Consider the following 23178-nt stretch of genomic DNA (forward strand, 5'->3'; position numbering starts at 1 on the left):
GGAGAAGATACAACAAGCAAAGGATTTTCTCCAAGACCACTTTGACATGCTTCAAGTTGCTCGACAAAATGTTAAGCAAGCTCAAGATCGATATAAGAAGTACGCAGATGAGCATCGTCGTCTTGCTACTTTCGAAGAACGAGACAAGGTTTTCCTCAAAGTTTTGGAGCATTCAAAAAGTCTGAAGACGGGAAAAGATGCTAAACTTTCACCACGCTATTGTGGACCGTTTACCATTCTCAAACGTAAAGGTCAAGTGGCCTATAAGTTAGCTCTTCCAGAGCACTCACGAGTTCATCCTATTTTTCATGTGAGCCGTTTATGAAAACAACTAGGACAGAATGATAATGTCATTGACACAGGTGTGCTAGTTGACCTTATCGAACCGCCAAGCATCCCTCATGAGCCCAAAAAGATTTGGGATTCTCATGAGCTTCGCAGTAGACATTCATTTTTTAGGACAAAAACGACTCTCCAAGGGGGGGGTAATGTAAGGACTTGGGTCCTACAGGCAAGGCCGTGTGTACGGTGGGGGGAGGCTATAAGATAGCATGGTTGACTGGAGACTAGCACACGCATTACCACCACCCCTTCACCTGCAGACATGTTTACAAAGGTAGTCAACAAGAAAAATTTGAGCTTTTGCTCATCTTTAATTGGCATTTAAGAATAAGAAGCCCGGATGGAAAGCAGTCACAGGTTTGGTGAGGAGGTCAGTCTCCATGTGGGAGATTGTTAAGTATGGAGCTTGATTTACCTCTTGTAATTTTTATTATTGCACATTTATAAGGACCCCATTATGGGGAGAAGCTATCATGCATGAGAAAAATCACGCGTCTGAATATTCCTTTTTGCTGTAATATTATGTCCGAACGGTGATGAAAAGTGGTCAAAAAACAACTGATCGATTGGCCGGTTCACCAGTGGCTGGTAGTCAATGGCAGGTGGCCGGTGGCCGGTGGATAAAAGTCAATGCCTAATGCACCATCTTCAAATTCAATGGCTGGTGGAAAAATTCAAGACCGGTTTGTCTCTCAAGCGCGGCCACACATGGACGCATTAGAGATTCCTGTTTGGACTTGTCTACACAAGGGTGGCTACACATGGTTGCCTCTCATGAGAGAGAGAGAAGCTCTTTTGACCTATAAAAGGAGGCTTTTTCTACACACATTTGGGATTGTGAAGTTGATGCAACAAGGTGGGTGTGAGGTGGTGAGAGTGAAGCAAGGTGGGAGCTCTACTAAGGGTATAATCCCTTTGTAACCTACTTCTTGTTTGAAGTACTAAAGACATTGATTGGCTGCTTTCTCGTGGATGTAGCCCACATTGGGTGAAAGGCGTATATTGTGCTCTCTCTCTCTCTCTCTCTCTCTCTCTCTCTCTCTCTCTCTCTCTCTCTCTCTCTCTCTCTCTCTCTCTCTCTGTGTGTGTGTGTGTGTGTGTGTGTGTGTGTGTCTTTACACATTGATGTAAAGACATAAATTTTCAGAGTTATGGAAGGTGTTTCTATAGCAGCATTTTTGAAGTGAATAGGTTCATGAAAGTCGACTCTCATCTCTTATTTCACATACAAGGGTTCTTATTCTTCCACAAGGTCCACAATCATTATGGAAAAATGATCCAAAATCTCCTAAGTGTGGAGATAGCAACAAAACCACCCAACCAATGACATCGGAAACCATGATCATGGCATACTTGGTATCATTGCAAGAGACTGTAAACAAACAAGGCGAAGACTTATGGGCACTTGCAATGGAGAATGGCACACTAAGGGTACTTGTGGTTGAGAATGAGAATCTCAAGAGGACACAGAAGGATCATGTAGAAATCTAGTGGAGGGATCATCATCAAGACTCCCAAGGGTGAGGTAATCTTTTCTAAATCTTACAGCCTTGATTAAGTAGGGAGTAACAATGAAGCAGAGTATCTGACTCTTCTCTTGGGACTCAAGAATTGCATCAAATTTGGAATTGATCATTTGATTGTGAGGGGTGATGCCCTGACAGTGATCAAGCAACTTTTAGGGATGTGGCAAGTTAAGAATGATGGTTTTCTGATATCAAAAAGCTCTCACATTAGTTTAAGGTGATACAAATCAAACATATAACAAGGGATTCAAAAAAGAAGCAGATGAGCTTGCTCGTAGCAAGCTAGTAGTCATGGTATCCTCTTTGCAAATTAACGAGGGGCTATACGAAGTCAGAGAGTCTCTCTCTCGTTGAGAATTTTATTTTTTAAAGTTCAATGCACCACTCACCTACCAACCTTATAAAAGAAAATTTTGCTGAATAAAACCAAAATATATACTTGCTTGGGAGAAGATCTGCTGATGTATGGGAGGGACGGAATTTTAAGAAGGGTACCCTTTAAGGAGGAGATCGGGATCATCCTCATGCAAAGTCATGAAGAAGCGAGACATCAAGGTAAAGCTCAGATCATTTTCAGAATACTTAGAGCCGGCTTTTGTTGGCCCTCACTAGTAAGGGATGTTTATTATTGGTTTGAAACGTGCAAAGAGTGTCAAGTTTATGCAAATAGGAGACTCACTCCTAAACCTCAAAATTCCATTCTCTCTTTTGATGCTTTTATGAAGTGGGGGATGGACACTGTTGGGCCAGTCCCTAAGTCCAACAATGGAAAGTGGTTTATCATTGTAGTGGTTGACTATCTCACTAGACGGGTGGAGGCAAAACCTCTTAAGGAAATTAAGGCTCACAAAGTAGCAGCTTTCTTTTATACCAATATTTGTTACATGTTCGGTACACCCATGGTAATTATTTCAGACAAGGGTCATGGATTTTGCGGAAAACTCATTTAGCATCTCACTTCCATTCTTAAGATACAACACAGGTTCTCCTCCCCCTACTACCCCCAGTGTAATGGCTTGGTAGAGAGTGTTAATGGGTAGCTTGTCAAAATTCTCTCTAAGTATGTGTGGGAGAACCCAACTGATTGGGATAATCATTTGGAGAAGTGCTTATGGGCTTATAGGACCTCATTTAAAGTCTCGGTATATTTTACTCCTTTTGAGTTGGTATATGGGAAGGAAGTTGTCCTACCCATCTAGGTGCAACTTGATGCCTTAAGGCTTCTGCACTAACTCCAGGGCTCTCATCAACAAAGGATGGAAGAAAGGATCCACACCTTGAAATACTCCAGATGGACAGAGAGAAAATCTATAGACCACTACCTTCAAGCAGCAAAGAAAAGAATCAAAAAGGTCAACTCCTCCTCACCTACAAAGTCCGTTGCTAAAGGTGACCTAGTTTTGAAATATGACTCAAGGCTTGATTTTACATTCCAAAAGAAGTTCAAAGATAGATGGCTTAGACCTTACAAAGTTTCCGAAGTCTTTCCAAACAGCACCTATCAATTACAAAGGCTTACAGGAGAACCTCTCCCTTTTAGAAGGAACGGCTATCGGCTTAAGCTATGATTCTCAAGGGGCTTGGTTCCCGATATGCACTTACTTATAGTTGAGCATATATGCTCAACCTAGAGGGTGGGAAAAAGATGATGAGTTTCAGGACAATTTGTGAATATTGTATATACAATGTGATAGCACTTGTAAAGAGCTTTCTCATGTGGTTGGCATTAGACAACAGGGATTGAAGCTGTGAATAATCCGTAAGAAGGACGGAATGGATTGTATAGCTATGGTCTAGTTATGGTGTTTTTGTAAAAATCTTAGATCGTGAAATTTGGTTTTCTTTAGGCCCCCTGATCTGTGCTTAGTGGCAATTAAGCAGTGGAGTATTCCGTGCTCCCTTGAGTTCTTCACCCATTCACAATGGTACCATCTCCGGCATGGAGCTACAAAGTAATACTCATAGTTATATTATGTTGGTTAACATGGGAAGGCCAATCTTAATGAGCCTGCCAAATCACATCTTAGGAGCACCCTCTTGGTTGACAACTATGGACCGACGTTTCTTTATGGTTATTTACTAAGCTTCTCCTATTGATTTCATAACTGTCGATCAAGGATTTTCATTGCAATGGTGGAAACCCTCCCTTTTTTAGTTTTATTTAAGGAGTACTTTTTTAATAAAAATGTGTATACAATCTCTTTAGGGGAATGGCGTGCATGTGGGCTGACATCGGCAAGAAAAGGAGGCGGTGTGTGTATGTGTGTGTGTGTGTGTGAGAGAGAGAGAGAGAGAGAGAGGGGGGGGGGGAGAGTGGTGCCAAGCTGACCATGGAGGCCATGCTAGGGGCTTCTCAAGGCTCCCACTTGCAGAAGCCTATATAAAGGAGGGTGCGGGGTCACAAAGAGAAGGAAGCGCTGCAGGTGATGAGCAAGAGAGAGAAGCCAGCGAACGTGATGTATAAGGCAAGGGGGTGGCCTTAGTGAGTTGCAGGTTGGGGCACCAGAAGCACTATAGAGCCGAGGAGAACCACAGAGAGAGAGAGAGAGAGAGAGAGAGAGCTATCCCAACACTGCTCGCACCACCTGCAGAGGAGAGGAAGGACCTTCTAGTGTGCATGGGAGTGGAAAGAGCCACTAGAGTGAAGCCAGGGCGGCGGGCTCTAAAAGCTCTGCAAGGAAGTTTTTAATTTTCTTTGCAAGAAGCAATGCTGCACCTATATGATGTTTTTTTGTGAAGCCCTAAAATTTGCATGTGCTCTATAAATTATCTAGTGGATATAAAAGGGTCATGTAAATATTGGTTTGCTCTTGTGAATCCCTACATAGGAATAGAACTTGGTTTAAAATTTTCCATGAGCTTCCCAAGTTTGGAGGCACCAAGAGAAATTTTAGTTCAATAACTTGTATCAAATTAGGTAGTGGTCTTTATTAAATGTGTACGTATTTACGTTAAGCCCACATGATAAGTACATATATTATAGGTGATCTCCAATATATAGAAAACAATCCTCAGAGAAAAATGAATATATTGAGTGTTCAAAAATTCATCCTTTGTAAACAACCTAGAGGTTCTTGCCTATCCTAATGGCAGGCATCCTATTGATTGTTTGAGAAAAGCATCCTCTATAAATAGTGTATAGGTTCTTGCCTTTCCTAGTTGCACCGGCATCCGCTTTGACTGGCCTACCAAAACTGACATCAATAGGTTACTCCCAACGAGAAAATCAAATTCTCATAGATGGGGAGTACATAAGCAAACCCAACTAAACAACATAAAACTTGGTGTGCAATTGGCCTCAAAGAAGGATTTCCTTGGTAATATTTTATAGATGTTAGATGAAGGGATAGAGGCGAAGCATGGTATTTTCTAATTCAAAGGGACATAACTATCCATTTCATTTTTATCTAAAACACTTCTTGCAGAATGCCACACGTTGTTGAGAATGTAAGCATAGTTGATTGCATCCAGAGAGAATCCTACTCTATGGTTATATGCAATCAAAAAGTCTACTCTTATCTTTTTTTTGAGCTCGTATCCTTCAATAAATGCATTCCAAAAGACTACATGTGGAGAGACCCTGAACCTACACTCTATGCAAATAGCAAAGTCCCCAGACCCACAGCCCCTCCCTTATTAGGGACATCTTGCAAATATTTTGATTCAATGGATGATATTACAAAATAAAATGTCATCTATATCAACAACTTTTGGAATATCTTGGTTATTATGACGTAGCTATCATAGAGCATATTTCAACTACTATTAGGTAATAGCACATTAAAGAGAAATCAACAATATCACATGTAAAATATGGTGATATTTACAGAATAGAAGCTCATATATATCAACAACTATTGGAAGATCTTGGTTATTATGCATTGGAAAGGGGAAAATGAGAAAACCACTAGCACACAATCTGAATACCTCTATATAGCCCAGTGATTTCACAAACCCCTATCCCCTAGTAAACACACACCTAGACTCCCGATCTGTAAACAACTGTTGTCCGTACCCGGTCCCGACAAACCCCCACTACACACACTCGATCACAAAGCATATCATCATGGCTTCAAAATTAACCCTTCAGTGCACCTTTCTCTATATATAGGCAATTCAAAATTGATCAATAACCTCAGACCTTTGCAAATATCTTAGCATACACCCAATTGATGCCAAGCCGACATCCACCTTGCATACTCAATACCCACACAAGGAATACAGACACACAATACACAAGTAGATAAAGATGACATGAATCCGGGAGTAGAGCAAGGAAATATCCTGGAAAATCCTTCCGAAAGTGTATACAATAGGAAGATGTATCTCCTAAATCGACGCGACCTTGATGAGCATGGGAAGCCTTCCCTTCTTCCTAGTGTGTACCACCCTTCAAAAACAATTTGAGGCAGACCCTTTAGTTATACTCCCTCTAGAGATTCCCAATATTCAACGATTTTTCCAGAATCGTTCAGACATACTCCCTCCCTTGATCTCCCAATCTTTATAGCTCCACCCTGTTGGTACTCGCTGCCTCTTGACTCTTCAAGACCCTCCTCACGGCCCTGCACATCCACAAGGAGTTTTGTCAACTTTCTCACTTTAAGTTCTCACTTTGGACTTTTATGTAACCTTCTTTCACACGTGATACATGCTTTCTCTCATAAGAAAAGTTCTGAGTTTTATTTTTCCGATAATCAAAAAAATTATTCTCATGTTAGAAAGGATTTCTCATAATTTATCTTACATGCGAAATTTTTCTCACATATGAATGTATAACCGTCCACACATCTTCATTTTTCCAATGTGAGCAATTTTCTCCTATGATAATTTCATGTGAGTCTCCATATTTCCAACCTCAAATTTTCACATATGCAAATTTTTATCAATTAGACCTTATGTCTCCAATGTGTGAAGTTTTTAAATATATGAATTTTCAATCACAAGACTCCATGCTTCCAAAGTGCTATTCACATATAAGAAACATATGAGCGTATTCATGCCCTTATCTTACCTCTAGTCTCACCCCAAGAAACCATTCCTATAAAGCCATTTCAAAGCATTTTTAAATTGTAAAAATGCACACAACTATTATACATTTACTTGCATCAATTAGCAATGTGACAAGCATGCCCAAAATGCATACATACATATTTGCGCCACATTAACATTGTCTAACCCTCCCCTGTAAAATCCACATAGAATGTACACAACATTTGCTATTCATGAAAACCATGCAAGGAATCACTTCTTACTTCTATAAAAAGAGGTATATTAGTGTGGGTATCCATCCATGGTAGTGACCCCTCAACCATGCCATAAATTGATACCTCCACGAGCATCAACGGTACTGATATTCTCAAGAGCGTGGACAACAACAAACTTGTTGCAATAAAAATATTGCCACGATCAAGCTGGCTGACTAAGATAGATCATCAAATTCATGTAATAGATGGGGTACATCAACCAACATCAGTTATGATTTTGAGAACCAAAGTCATCCAACAAATGGTTTAGATAGATGGTCAAAGTCGACCGTAAGGCAAAAGAGCATTTGAAATAGCATGTATTGATTGTCCCATGAGGAAATACTTGTACCACTAAGCAACCGAAACATAATTCAACTAAACTAGAAAAGGGCATCGCATTCTTGAATAACTATCTCTTGGAAACAAAGCTTGACATTTTCCAAAACTTAAAAGAGTGTAATGAGAGAGTCACCTTAATTTCATTTGATAGGCCCTAACTACAACATTCTAGGTTGCAAATATGAGAAACACCTAAAAACTTGTGTTAAGCACTCACCAAAATATATAGCTCGTAGGAATTTCATTTCAAATGAAAAATTTACTTTTTTCCCTAAAGAAGAGCATCATAAAACTAAAGCATTGAGCTTGTAAATCTCATCAAAAGAGAAGTTTTCAAATATTTTTCTCTTGGTTACAGCCATCTCAATATGCACGGCTATCATAAGCTCAAATAACAATAAGCCAACAAAAAACATTGTAGCATAGTTATACACAAAGAGCATGACCCATTTATTAAACTTCAATAGCTAAAGATAATCTTGGGTCCCGATATCACTTGTAGCTTTGAATGAACTTCAAATAGCTCCAGCTCCTATTAAAACAACAATTTCACATATAAGTATAGTTAGCGAGTTGGTACTAGATATAATAAAAGTAAATCAAAAGTGTGGTAATTTTTTTATTGCAAGGAGAGAAATACAAAATGCCAGTTAAATTAAGCAATGACTTTTTACAAATCAAACATATTATACTACATACTTAACAATGTACATAAATAAATTAAAACATCACACCTTGCATGACCTTGTAAACGTGTTTCCAATCCACCCAAGCTTGTCCAAGATGTTCACCAACCCAAGCTAGAAGAGCCCTTTTGCGTTCAAGCATTACAATTTGATGTTTCAGAGTACCTTGCAAGAACAAGATCTCCTCTCTCGAGCCATGGGGGGATGCAACCCACCTTTCCTGGAAGTAATAGTCTTTGGCGAACTTCTGAGCCACTTGTCTCGTAGAGTATCTCTTTGTCGTCGTTCGAAGCAGGAAGCCAAAAAAAATTTATGCTGAATACAATTGATGGGCTCAACTATAAGTTCACAATTTCGTCTTTGACTTCTCTGAATGACATGCATTCCAGTAATCTCATAACAATAATCAATGCTATCTAGTAGGCACTCTATCACTGCAAAGACATTTACATCTCCTCGCTACTGATGGGTGAATAATTTCTTTAAACACCCGCGCGACATAACCTCTTGTCCTTCACTCCCACTACTACCTCGAAGAAAAACTACAAACTCACCAATCATGTATTTTACGTTATTCAGAAATATCTTAGGATAAAAAAAAGCACTTGTTCGAATTTGATCAAGAGTGAATAAATGTCCATCTTTTCGTGCCCAAAAGTCTATCAGCCCTTTCTTTTCTGTGGCATTGAGATCCAAAGGCTTTGGTCTCTTAGCCCCAACAAGTACTCCTTTTCTCACGATCATACTTTGATATGGACATGAAGGAGCACGAAGACAAGAATCCCACACTTCATTAGCCTTCTGCTCTGAAGATGTGTGAAATGCACAATTTTTATGCATGTCGTAGCACATTTCTCTTGCTATATGTGATACACCTTCTGGCAAAATCAAGCATGAGTACACAAGCTGCATATCTCTCACAGCACTAGTGACGCCATCCTTTTCAAGATATAGTTGTTTGTAGACTTGTGTGCACAAGACCCGACTGTGAAACTTGTTGTAAGAGAGTTCATTTGACTTGTTATTAGTATGTATACTTAAATATCTTGAAATAGCACGTTCATGCGAAAAGCACCATGTAACATCATGGGATCCATGGCGAATGATTTCATCCAAAATTTCACTATTTCCTGTTAAAAAAAATATCGACACTTAAACATGTTCAGAAAGAGAGTCACTATAAATAAGATAAACACCAATCACCAAATACTTATAAGTATACCTGCAACATGCTCCAAAGGAGAGGAGTTTGCCCCATAATACTCTTCTGACAGAATACGCCAAGATAATAACAAAGAGCGACATACATCAATATATATCTTTGTCCATCTCTTTTGTCTGCTGCAATCAAAGAACATATGTGATATGTCTACTAGTAGCATTCCTATATGAATGTCCTCCTTGCTTATCCCATCCACAACATTCAATATATGTGGGAGACACCGACAAACTTCTGACACTCTTCTGCCTTAAACATCTTAAAATGAAGAGATGCATTTTTTGGCCATCTTCCTCCATGCACAATAGGCTTGGGAATTGTTCTTGCCACTTCATTGATTGCAACACCTATGGACCTTTTAACTTGTGTCGAGGTTGATGACATTAATCTCTTGATATACTTTTGAAACAAGTTCAAGGATAATACATGCATTGTGTCATAAACGAGATCTTTAGACACATCAAATCCATAAAGATGATAGAGTCTCCAAAGCACGGACTCACCTGCAAGGCCTGCATCTCGAAGTGTTTCTTCTACCTTCTCTTTGGTTAAGCACCTTTTAGATTTCTTAATGGCTTTCCACAATTCCTCTACATCTCTTTTTGGAGGTGCATGCCTACCTTGAAATCTATTATTATTGTAGACATAGCGTTGAAATCCGTGACTATCACATACTAGCTCTGCCTTTGCCTTATCTCTTCTACAAAAAGACATACCACCATCTTTGACTTGGCCGAGAGTTGGATGGTCTCCAGTACAAACCATTAGCATGCACCTCAACCTAATCCGTCCACTTTGAAGACTGTCACAAATTTCATCACCACGAGCTGCATAATCGACCTCAAATCCACTTAAGAAAGAGCTTTCAAGCTCACTTATCAAGGGATGAAGAAAAGAAGACAACACATCGCCATGCTTCTTTTGCAAGTCTTTATGTGATAATGGCAAGAATAATATTGGGAGGGATCCACGAATGGACTTTTTTCCACCATTCAAAATTACAATTTCAACAACTGCGCTATCTTTTTGAGTTGTAGATGCTGCCTAAAACCCATCCCAATGCAATAAAAGAGCAAAATTTATCGGATCACCCTACATATTGAAATCAAAGCATAATCACAAACAATGAGTCAATGACTTTGAATGTTAGAAGCAATGATAAGCAAATGCAATCTAATTATACCTTAATCCATGTTTTTCTAGCACGTTGTGCTTTTCCACACTGAGAGCATCTGAAGTTATACTCCTCAAGCTCTGAATTCCAACCCTTTTGCAAAGCTTTGCACATAAGCTCCCTAGGAAAAGCTCTATGGGCTCGCATACACTTTGGATTTTCGCATATAACAGGTGCCTCCCACTCTTGATGCGGATTCCAGAAGTCTTGATTTATTCGTGTCTTCTCTCCATCCCAAAATTCACTTATATACTCTGGATATGTAGAAGGAGACTTGTGCAGCCACATGTCCTTGAATCTCCACATTCTAAGAAGGTCCCAACACACTGCCTCACTCTTACATAAGAGTTGTAGCTGGCCAATCAAAGAGTTGAAGTGAAATGACATTACTTTTTTTCTTTGCTTATGACAAAGAGGACATCTTTCACAACAGTGTTCGCAATCTCGACAAAGAAGCCTTGGAAGTCGCATATTAACACATGAGCACTTCAATGCTTCATTCTCATCTCGCTCGTCCTCTAAACTAGGTTTCATGAGATGAGGAGCATGAGCACTTTCATCAGTTCCAAGACATAATTTCCACTCTTGAAGCGGAACCATTCCTAAATCTTTATAGAAATCCATCAATTGTGACCATTTTGATGGAATATGTCTATCATTGAGCTTTCCATCCCAATTACTTGACTTTAGCACTAAAAGTGATGCTAACGACTTCTTTACGGGATCACCGACTGCCTGCTTTCCTTTTGATGGACCTAAACCTCCAAATAGCACTCTCAAAAGCTCATCTTGCATCTCAATTGATGTGTGATGCTTATCACATATTGATTGTATATCAACCAAACAGTTTTCGATAGCATCATTCAACTCTTGTTCAGATGCCTCTTGCACTAAGTTTGCTGCTACATAAGCATCAGCTTCATCCATGGTACCTAGAAATAACCAGACAAGGAAAGTTACAACAAGTACTTCTCATAAACTATAGAGAATCAGGACACCTAAGAGCTGTGTCCTAAAAGCTGATGCAAAATAGCTCGAAGCTTGGCCAAATAAGGATGAAAAGCTGATGTTAAACTATTCTACCAGAGGCCAACAAAACAACCTCAAAGTTTATGTAAACCAATCTCTTATCAATCCCATATTTTATAGCAAGAAACAGACGCCAAATAGGGATGCAAATCAGTCTCAAAACAGAGTAATACAGTCCCCATACATCATAAATGATCTTTATTCACAACAAAGCTGATGCAAAATAGCTCCAACCTTGGCCAAACATGGATGTAAATCAGGCCCCAAGGCAGATACAACTGCCACCGAAGATCTCGAAAAAGATCTACCAAAACTACAGCAAGATACAGTCTAACAAATAGATGCAAATAAGCATTATGAAAGGCCACTACATCAGCCCCAAAATTTATGCAAAGCAGCCCTCAAATGAGGATAATGCAAATCCATCCCTATAAAACACATTACATGGTGCAAATCCATCCCTGTAAAACACATTACTCGACACCGCAAGCAAGCCACTAGTCCTTGATAGGCTGGACAAGTAGCAAGAAACTAGGGAAGCTTCCTGCCTGTTTTGCGACAAACAAGAGGTATCCAAACCACCCCAAATCTGAAGCAAATCAGCTCCAAATCCTTGCAAATCAGCCCAAAATTTGATGCAAAGCAACCCAAAAGATCATATCTATCAACCCCAAACAAGTTCTCGAACAAGAGGCAGCCAAACCAATCCCAAATCTGAAGCAAATGAGCCCCAAATCACTTGCAAATCAGCCCAAATAACTTCTCAAAATTGAGGCCACCAAACCAGCCCTCGGACAAGAGGCAGCAAGAGCATTTCCAAGCTAAGGTAAGTCAGCCCCAAATCAATTTCAGATCAGCTCCAAGAGCTGATGCAAATCGGCACAAGAGTTTATATAAAGCAGTCCTCAAACAAGAGGCGGCCAAACTATCCCCAAAACTGAAGCAGCCCCAAATGAGGATAATGCAAATCAGCCCTGTGAAACACATTACATGGTGCCTAGATTGGGCGAGGCCTGACTCAACACCGCAAGCAAGCCACTAGTCCAAGAGATGATATCAATCAGCCCCAAAAAAGTTCTCAAACTTGAGGCCACCAAACCAGTCCTCGGACAAGAGGCAGCAAGAGCATTCCCAAAGCTAAGGAAATTCAACCCCAAATCAATTTCAGATCAGCCCCAAGAGCTGATGCAAATCGGCGCAAGAGTTTATATAAAGCAGTCCTCAAACAAGAGGCGGCCAAACTATCCCCAAAACAGAAGCAGCCCCAAATGAGGATAATGCAAATCAGCCCTGTAAAACACATTACATGGTGCCTAGATTGGGCGAGGCCTGACTCGACACCGCAAGCAAGCCACTAGTCCTTGATAGGCTGGACAAGTAGCAAGAAACTAGGGAAGCTTCCTGAATGTTTTGTGACAAACAGAAGGCATCCAAACCATCCCAAATTTGACGCAAATCAGCCCCAAATCCCTTGCAAATCAGCCCAAAAACTGATGCAAAGCAACCCAAAAGATCAAATCTATCAACCCCAAACAAGTTCTCAAACAAGAGGCACCCAAACCAATCCCAAATCTGAACCAAACGAGCCCCAAATCACTTGCAAATCAGCCCAAAAACTAATGCAAATCAGCCCAAGAGATCATATCAATCAGATCCAAACAAGTTCTCAAACAAGAGGCCACCAAACCAGTCCTTGGGCAAGAGGCAGCCAGAGCATTCCCAAAGCTAAGGTAAGTCACCCCCAAAAGCTGATGCAAATCGGCAAGTTATGGCAATACAAGAAATGGCACCAATGTTAAATCACAAAGCAGGAAACTAACAAAACACTAAAATCACTTCTCCCAACATTCTTCTCCTCGCAAATGAAAGGATACCCACAAAGTGAGAAGCTACCACAATCAATACATAGAAGCATTACTAACCTGAGTGGAAATTGAAGCAGCCACAAGCTCCTGATCGAGACAAACTTCTCCTTTGTGGGTTGTTGACTGTTGGTCTTCAAACCTGCAATGATATTTGAACCATATAAGCTTCTTGCAAAGCATGCTTACTGGGCCTCTTATCACAGACAATCATGCTTGTTGTCGTAAGAATAGAGACTCACCATACACACACGGTGCAGTGGTGCATGCAATACTGCTTTGTCCTCCTGTTTCTCTCTCTCTCTCTCTCTCTCTCTCTCTCTCTCAAACACCCACACTACACACAACCACAACCCTTCTGGTGGCTGGAGTCTAGCACGACTGTTCCAAACTGGTTGCGACCTTCTCCTCTCTCTCTCTCTCTCTCTCTCTCTCTCTCTAAAGAGCAGATACTGCTAACAATTTTCAATTTGATAATTACCCGCCCAAGTCTCTCTCTCTCTCTCTCTCTCTCCCCCCCCCGGGTCCCACTGGGCAAATTGGCGCCTTTCCCACTCTCCCTCCCCCGCTCGCTTCCACTAACAGACGCTCTCCCAGAATTCCACAACACGCCATGGACTAATACATTTATTACTCTAGCTGCCTGAAGCACCATGGCCCACGTCTCTAAATACTTGGAAATCTTTTTTAATTCCGAAATTTAAAAGTCGAGAGGCAAGGGAGTTGGGGTTTCCTAAGCGAGGTAGCGATGGAGATCAATCATTCCAAACACGGGTGAAACAAGGAGACTCCAAGATTTTGGGCTCTCCACTGGGATTTTCCCCGATTTTCCCCCATTGTAAAAGGGTGGTTGAAGACCTTCCCCACCTCTTCGTTAATTGCCCCGCAATCTTCCGTTTTGGAGACCATTCATCTCTTGTATTGGCCGAACCCTCACTTGGAAGCATATCCTACTGGGTGATAATGTAGCCACCCCGTCTGTCATTTGGAACCATTTGGAACCACTTAAGGATGTTGGAACAGAAGATAATGGACTTAGTTGGGACCCTACTTGATCATGTGGGAGATGATTCTGAGTTGTGCTACATCTGGGACACTGTGGAAGAGGAGCTGAAGATTGACATCCTTCTTTCTAACTGGGATTATGCTAAAAATCTGCATGTTAAGATCCGAGCCGAGCTTGATGCTCTGAAATAACTTTATAAATGTAATGCTAACAGTAGTACCTATCCCTATGCCCTAAAGGTGGGATTAGCCTAAACCTAGGGGTAGTGGTCCTAGGGCACTATGGGATCCTTTTTAGAATCCCCCATCGCCCTTGTTAAATTTTATATGTAAAGTGTTCATATAAAAGCCCTAAATGTAGTGTAATCCCAATTACAATCTTTAGCTTTACCTATAAATTTTAAATTTGAAGGTGATAAAATCTGCAAAATTTCATCAAATCTAGTGTTAAAAGCTTAAAATTTAGTCAATAATGATATTTAAGTTTTGGCATGAGATGACGATATTTAAGTTTATGCATGCTACCTCTAATATCAATCAAGTTATGATGTCTATGTAGCACCGGTCATCTATCAGCTGTCTCTTATCATGCAGAACCTACTATGCATGCATAACGTCTTAAGCAATACTATTGCATGAGATTACGATAGCTATTAGCTAGAAAGGATTCTTTATGTTAACTCAATCAATGCTATATTGGTTAGCGAGAGTCATGATCCTCTAATCTAGTGGGCTAATTATTGATTTTTTATGCTTATGCTATCCCATATAACTTTTGTGACTAATAGTATCCTTCCAATCCACATGGCTATTGTTAGCCAATGTAATAGTCATGCATTATTGCATTAGAGGAGAGGCACCAAGATAGCACTAGGATCATTGAATATTATTAGACACACAAATTACGTTTACTCAACCCCATAGCTATAAAGGATTCTCTATAAATGAGTCATAAATAATATCCTCTATCTAATGGCCTATTGCTATCATGGTACTTGTAACTATATTGGTTTAATGCTATATTGTAACTCGGTTACTCTTGCTTCATGACATATCTAACAATAATATTCAATCATATGATCTATTATCATAATTCTAGAGATATCTCCCATAAATTGTGCTATCCCACGCACATAATTGTGTGATTAATAGTCTCCCACTACAAGAGGTTGTGTGCTCTTGTGACGCTGTTAGCGACGGAAATACACTGGGTTTTTATAACCCCCGGCGTCACTAAAACTGTCGCTACGAGAGCGTCGCTATATGCGTTGCTATATAGCGACGCTCATAGCGACGCATATAGCGACGTTTACACAGAAGACTATAGCGACGCTCATAGCGACGCTACAGAGCCATAAATAGCGACGCCCGAGAGAAATTTTTTTTGGTGGCAGGGCCATCAACCATATTGTACTTGATTCACTTTTTAAAAAAAGTGCAAGGGTAGATAATAGACCCAAAATAGTCACCCACAAGACGCATTGTTTGCAAAATTGACAATTGTACACATCATAGGCAAAATGAATTGATTGGCAAATGTAATAATGACAATTGTACAACATCATATGCATAAAGAATTGATTGGCAAAAGGAACTGTGGTGACACATGTAATAATATACATGGTTCAAAAAGACGTATAAAATCCGTCTCATGATACATAAGCTATGAGAAACCCTAAACTAATGCTATCTAGCTACGGCTAAACTGACGTCGTCTAGTCAGATGTCTCATCGCGTCCAAGCGGCGTATCTGTCGAATTCTGCAAAAAAAGACAATAAGACAGCTTTCAGTAAGTATAAACATATAACGACATTTATAAAACAATACAAAAAATAAAAAAGAGTAAACCCTAATACTAACCATGCCGCCGCGAGAACTGAGAATGTCCATCAGGGCGTTTAAGCCCTTCTTGCCTGCGTACTCGCGCTCGTACGGTGTGGGATAACGTCCTGTCATCGACCACTGTCAAAACATACAAAGATTTCATTATGTTAGAACTAAAAAACTCATAAACCCTAAACTATCGAACATAAAGAGCAATGTGAAAACACTTACAAAATCGGCCTCAAATGATGCCCATCCACCGCTCCCCAAGTGGTGCGAGCTCCCTGCCTCTACTCGCGCTCTGGCTGCATCCTTTTGTTGCTTCCACTTGTCGGGATTCTCGCGCGCTGCTTTCTTCGCATTCTTCCAATCTTCTTTGGCCAGCCAATCTGGCCTGTTCCACCCATTCTTGATTGCTTTTTGCACTTCGGAACGCTTGTGTTTGCAGTATTCGCGCATTCGAATCTTCATCAGGTCTTCATTGAAGCGCTGATCCCGTGTTGGAACGGGAAACTCATCATGAAGTATGCTGATGACTCTGTTTTTTAAATCACTTGGTACTTCACTCCATTTGTTTAGTATGTAGTGTCTAAACAGCTGAGAGCAAAGACCACGCATGCGCGAGATCACCTTCTTGCCGTCATCATCCATGATGATGCCGCCGCTGATGTCAACGGAGTAAGGCAAGCCCTCTGGCCGGTGACGCGTGAACCTGGGTGTCCCGGCAGGGGTCTCTAGTGGCGTGTCGATGGGGGTACGGACGTCAGGTGTCTCCACCGACGTCTGGGCCCCGAAGCGAGGAGTGTCGAGTGGGGTGGCTCCTGGCGGAGTAGGTAGAGGTGTGTAGCTTCTAGGAACAGTCAGCCGTGCAAAACCTGGCGTAGATGGCGATGTTGTGGCTGGTGTGGGGGTGGGCAAAGAAGGGGAGGGTAAAGAGCCTCGTCGAACACGAGGCGGTGTGGAGGCATCGGTGGCGGAATCCCCACAACAACCGCCACCGCCACCACTAGAGCGCCGGTGTCTAGACGAGTGTGAAGCTCGTCTCGTCGACGCCGAAGCTTCGGAGCGCGCCGAATGCTCCGAAAGAGAGGGAGATGCGGATGGAGTAGGAACACGCGATGATGCGCCAGAGCGATGACGCTCCACGTACCACTGTCTCTGCTGCGGTGACAAAGAAGAAAGAAACTCCTCATCATCCATACCTGCATTAAACACACGAATATTTAAACTTAATATTGAATGAATAGAGTAGACAATGACGCAAAGACCATTAAATACAATGACGTAATGACGCATATAAATAGAATGACGCAATGAATTGAGTGATAGAAGAGGCAAGTCGAAAACTCAGAATTTTCAATCAAAAGATGTGAGCGCGAGTAGAAAAGAGCGTTATACACCATGGAAGGTACTTAGAGAGCCAGAGCTTTTACAACACGGAGCAAAATTGTTCAAATACAATATTTGTGGCTTTAAGAGATCTCTCTCTCATCCTCGCATAACTCAGCATAACTTCCTATATCTATATAGAGCTCTCCGTTTAAACACATATCCTCTGTTTCATTTTGTAGCTCCTCTGCATGCACCCCATATAGAGTAGTAGCATCTTGATGCTCGTCTGGCACCACCGCAGCGGCTTCTGATTGAGCATCTTCTCTGATCTCCTCCATTGATGTCGTTGTGATTGGCACATGGTAGCCTTCATACGTCCTTGCACTACGAGGGCCTACCTCTATGACGTACCACCAGTTTGATGTAGACTTTGTAGGATGAAATATTACTTGCCAGAGCCACATAACTTACATGAGAGCTTTCAAGCACATAACTTGTAAAAGGGGGATGTTAACTATTTACATACTTACTTGTTCACAATGCTCGGGTAGTACGAAAGTGTCTCTTAGGTCAGTCCATTTCTTAGTAGAATCCACCTCAAGAAAACCAGACTCTCCTCTACGCACAGTAGCGTTGCGACCCTCCATGATTATCTTGAACCATTGCAGCGTGCCGAAGTAAGTGAGTTCCGCCACAACAGGATCTGCATCAGAGGAACGTCGTCGACTAGACTGTTCAAATTTTGCCATGATTCCACAATCTTGAGTAAAACGCTTTTTGTCGATTCGTTCCACCCTAAAATGTCGACCTTTACACCATGCTGTTGTGTATGACTTATACTACAACGAACAAAGATTATGAGTGGCCGTTCAAACGTTTATAAATAAAGTCACTTGCTAGTCGTACATTGCAAACTTACCTTGGTCGCGCAACTCCGAGAGTACTCCCACTCTTCTTCAGTCACTTCGTCACCGCATTGTTGTGCGCTTTTCAATTGGTTGTGCAACCATCTTAAGCTCATGAAGGTTGGTAGGCTCTCCAGAACCGCTGGATAGTGCATCGGTGGTCGTCTTCCCCGTCTCCACTCGATTCGTGCCCTTTGTCGCTCTTGCTTTGCATCCTCATATTGTGAAATCCACTTTTGCATCACTGGATTGTGAAGCATGCAAAATCGGTTGATTTTAGCCTCTAGATCTTCCGTCATCTTCTTCTCAACACCGAGATTGCACATGACAATCCCAGATATGCGCTCATCATCTATGGTTCGCCATAGCGTGTCCTGGGATTTATCAAATCCGTCTAGCCACTCTCCAATGTACACTAGGGACTCTGATACCAACCAACCTTCTGCCATGCTACCCTCCGGACGTGCCTTTTGACGCACATATCCCTTAAGCGTTTTCATGAAACGCTCTAAGAAGAACATCCATCTGGAATGAACTGTGCCAGCTATTTCCACCTCATCAACTATGTGAACAAGAAGATGCACCTGAATGGTTAGCATTGTAGTAGGAAAATGTTTCTCAAACATGCACACAAGCTCCGCAGCATTTAGTTTGGCGAATGGTATGGAGTCTACGTTGATCTCCTTTTGTGAGATCCATTGCACCAGCTTTGCAAGTTTGTAGATTGTGTTACGGATGTCGAGAGACAAACATCCCTCAATGGCAACCGGTAAACTAAACTGTAAAGTATGTGCAGCAATGATATTAAAGTCCACATTTTATGCAATGATATTAAAGTCCACTATGAACGTACCTGACACATTTTATGCCAATCGTGTGACTTCAAACCGGTAAGCTTTCCTTCTTTAGTAAAACACGTTCGGAGCGAGTGCATTACGCCAGTGGGGGTCCGCAAAGATCGAATGGTCTCTTTTACTTTGCGTTCTTGGGCTCCTGTGAAAATCCATGGTGCTTTAGGGAGTTTTATCGATCCATCAGACGCTGTTTGCGGCCAATATTGCTCCATACGATCCACATTTCTAAGGTCAACTCTGGCTCCCAAAGTATCTTTCTTGCCGGTCAAATGGTCCCATAGTAGATTACCCACATTCTTGAATATGTGCATTGGATCGAGCAAGTGATTGATCATGAGTCGGGGCCAGTATGGTAACTCGTACCATAGAGATAGTCTCTTCATCCCTGGAGGCAATCCGTCATCGCACATCTCCTTCTGCTCTAACCATGCTTGTGCAGACATCCTTGGTGGCTCTCTTCCCAAAAAGCCGTCGCGTAACACATGATTCTCTGGAAGATACGCTTGATGACCTTCGTAGATTTGCTTCTTCAGTGAGGGTGCCCTACGTGCATTCAGTCTAGGTCCACATGTGACACATGCTCTGTATCCGCTTGTTTGAAGCCCTGCATGTATACACATGATAATAGATCAACTATGGGAAAAAACAAGATTTACAGTGTCTGAAGTGAGGAGTGTCAATAGATCACCTGAGCATTCTGTTAGCCCGGGATAGTCATGCATGGTCCACATTAGAATGCCTCTGATCAAAGCATTCCATCGTCCTGTGTGTCGGCTCATATCCACCACCTCTATGCCAATCCACAATTGTTGTAGCTCTTCCAATAGTGGACGAAGATACACATCCATATTCCCCACTTTATATCGCCCTGGCACAATCAAGCTTAGCCATAGGTGCCCCTTCTTCGTAGTCAACCACGGGGGAATGTTGTAGTTGACGATGACAACGGGCCATACACTGTAAGATGTTGATCTTTGACCAAATGGATTTACGCCATCCATAGCCAGGCCTAAGCGCAAATTTCGAGCTTCCCTGGCAAAATCCGACCATGTTCCATCTATATGTTTCCACGCTACGCAATCTGCAGGAATTCGTAGCACACCATCCGAAGATTTATTCTCCTCATGCCATGATGCTAGGGCGGCCATGGACTTACATTCGAAGAAATGCTTGATGCGAGGAAGCAGAGGGAAATGTCGCAAAACCTTTTGTGGAATTTTTGTCCCGTGGAGATCTACTCGATATCTTTCGGAATCACATTTCGGACACTTCTCCATGTCTATGTATTCCCCTCTGAAAAGAATGCAGTCATTAGGACAAGCGTGGATAGAATTGTAATCCATCCCCAAGTTTCGCAAAATCTTTCTTGCTTCATCTCGGGAATCTGGCATCACATTGTCAGCTGGTAGTATGTGCTCTTTCAGCAATCTACACAACATAAAAATATGATACAGTCGTGTAAAAATCTATCAGATCATTATACATTTAGAGTTCTATTAAAGTAAACTAATTGTAATAGATCACCTGAAAAGCGCTGTGACGCTAGTGTCACTCCATCCAAACTTTGCCTGCATGTTGAGAAGAACCAGGAGTGCTTTCAATCTAGACATACGTGCTCCATTATACAATGGCGTATCGGCTTCACTTTTCATATCATCATAGATAAGCCTTTCTGAATCCATGATCGTCTCGATCATTTCATCAATCTCGGGCTCAAACATTGCCTCGTTGGGAATGTGCTCTGTATGATCATCCCCCGAGCTGTCAGAGGCTACATCTTGTGGCCTCACATATGCTGCTTGACCAAAGCGCCTGCGAACACGTCTATTGGGTTGCAAGATTGCTGCTTGTTGGCCAGCGTTAGAGTCCGACGAGTTATAATTGGCAACAACTCGATCTATAATAGATGGATCGAACTCGCCAAATTCGCGAACGTGCTGCAAAGAAACACGTCTTGTCTGTCGCACAACATGCTTGCATTGATTACAAGGACATAAGACCCTCGTTGAGAGATAGGTGTTTCGGTTGGACGGTCCCACATCCTCGTCGCTACTCATAATGAGGATAAAAAACTTATAACCTGGACAACAAATTTAATATTCTATTGGCATTCTTCGTCTTATCTCTCTCTCTCTCTCTCTCTCTCTCTCTCTCTCTCTCTCTCTCTCTCTCTCTCTCTCTCTCTCTCTACCTCACATTCTCTAGTCATGTCCAATCCCCGCACACCTCGGTCTAGAGGTGCACGGAGATCAGAACCACCGGGTTATAATCTCGTCTTTATTGGTCAATACCTATATTTGTGGGTACAAGAAATCTACACACCCACGTCTACATGATACTGCATGTAGTGGACAAAACCCCTTTGCCTCTTCTCTAGCTGTAGCACTTCACAGCATCTTAACATCTTTTCACAGTAGATCTTTTCACTGTTCGTCTAACTCTAAACCCTAAACCGTAAGTAATTCTTGCGTGGACTCGATCTAACGTAAATAAGTGTAAATCTAAATAAACGTAAATCTAACTAAAAATAAAGCTAAATCTAATTTAACGTAAGTCTAATGACTAGAGGTTGTCTAGATGGTCATTGTGTCGGGGATGTAGTGACTCTTGCCGCCCTGAAGATCCACCTTCTTCCCTATCTTCTGAAGACATTTCACCAGTACTTTTGGATCGACGGAGCCCACCATGAGTGAAGGCAGCAATACCCTATATTCCATTGAGGGCTTTCTTCACCCGCTTCATGCAGGCATCGCAGTCTATGGAGACCTAAATCTAATCTAATATAACGTAAATCTAAATCTAGCGTAAATAAACGTAAATCTAGTTAAAAATAAATCTAAATCTAATTTAATGTAAGTCTACATATAACCTAATCTTTAACGTCTTTTAAGATAGTTTCCTACGACGTTATAACTCTCTTCTTCTTGTGTGTGTGCGCGTGCGTGGATGTGTGTGCCAATAAAAAGAGATAAATGGTATAACCTTTCTATCACCCATGCCAAGTATGATAGATTGATTATGCCATTTCCCTCTTGAATAATAGGTCTTGAGTTCAACTCCTCGTCGGCTAGATCTTTAGGTCTTTTAATTTTAATTAGTTTCCTACGACGTTAAATTAGTTTCTCTCTCTTTCTCTCTCAATGTGTGTACGTTTTTTTGGATCGTATGCATGTTTTCTCTCTCTTTTCCTCTCTCAATGTGTGCGTTTTTTGTTTATGCATGTCCTCTCTCTCTTTTCCTCTCTCAATGAGTGCGTTTTTTGTTTATGCATGCTCTCTCTCTCTTTTTCTCTCTCAATGTGTGTGTGCATTCTTTGTTTATGTATGTGTGTGTGCGTTTTTGTTTTTGTTTGTACTCTCTCTCTCTCTCTCTCTCTCTCTCTCTCTCTCTCTCTCTCAAAAACACTATGTGTGTGTGTGTATGTGTGTGTGAGAGAGAGAGAGAGAGGGAGAGAGAAAGAGGGGAAGGGAACATGAGAATGAGGAGAGGGAAGGAGCATACCTGGCTCTCCTTCCTCTCCTCGTGTGTGTGTGTGTGTGTGTGTGGAGAAGAAAAAGAGAGAGAGAGAGAGAGAGAGAGAGAGAGAGTGAGGGAGAGCGTTACCTGCTCTTTGCTTGAGGGCGTCGAAAAACTCAGATCTGAGATTTGAGTTTTTGGGCGCGTTCGGTTATTTTTTTTACCCCAGCCGGCGTCGCTATGAGCGTCGCAAATTTCTTTGTAAATTTGCGACGCTCATAGCGACGCCGGAAAAAAAAAAATGAGCGTCGCTGTGTGAGCGTCGCTAATATGAATAGCCTCTTGTAGTGTCCTCTAATCTAACGGGCTAATTGA

The 23178-nt window shown here is 41.6% G+C and overlaps 1 protein-coding gene and 1 pseudogene across 3 annotated transcripts; both read right to left on the reverse strand.

The window, feature by feature from the left end:
* Positions 1-6026: 6026 nt before the first annotated feature.
* Positions 6027-13972, reverse strand: LOC147419905 (uncharacterized). Of its 3 annotated transcripts, XM_086506130.1 has the most exons (5): positions 13669-13972; positions 13487-13568; positions 7953-7988; positions 6883-6909; positions 6027-6433 (listed from the first exon to the last, which is right to left on the reverse strand). In XM_086506130.1, the coding sequence occupies exons 1-5, from the start codon at positions 13692-13694 to the stop codon at positions 6290-6292; spliced, it is 315 nt and encodes a 104-aa protein (XP_086362256.1). In that variant the 5' UTR covers positions 13695-13972; the 3' UTR covers positions 6027-6289. The 3 variants fall into 3 exon arrangements, with proteins under 3 accessions (XP_086362256.1, XP_086362254.1, XP_086362255.1); XM_086506128.1 differs by adding an exon at positions 10545-11467 and having other exon boundaries at positions 6363-7988; XM_086506129.1 differs by lacking the exons at positions 6027-6433; positions 6883-6909; positions 7953-7988 and adding exons at positions 9464-10453; positions 10545-11467.
* Positions 8021-9252, reverse strand: LOC147419906 (uncharacterized; annotated as a pseudogene).
* Positions 13973-23178: the final 9206 nt, after the last annotated feature.

This window comes from Adiantum capillus-veneris, chromosome 29, assembly GCF_014529385.1.
Source record: "Adiantum capillus-veneris isolate H3 chromosome 29, ASM1452938v2, whole genome shotgun sequence".
In the NCBI taxonomy this organism is placed as follows: domain Eukaryota; kingdom Viridiplantae; phylum Streptophyta; class Polypodiopsida; order Polypodiales; family Pteridaceae; genus Adiantum; species Adiantum capillus-veneris.

Bases quoted from the DNA above. Each gene is read 5' to 3' on its own strand.
- LOC147419905 (XM_086506128.1), bottom strand. From the start codon at position 11,462: ATGGATGAAGCTGATGCTTATGTAGCAGCAAACTTAGTGCAAGAGGCA. The intron at 7,989-10,544 runs GTATAATTAGAT...TTGTTTTAATAG, and splicing joins CTAGAAAAACATGGATTAAG to GAGCTGGAGCTATTTGAAGT.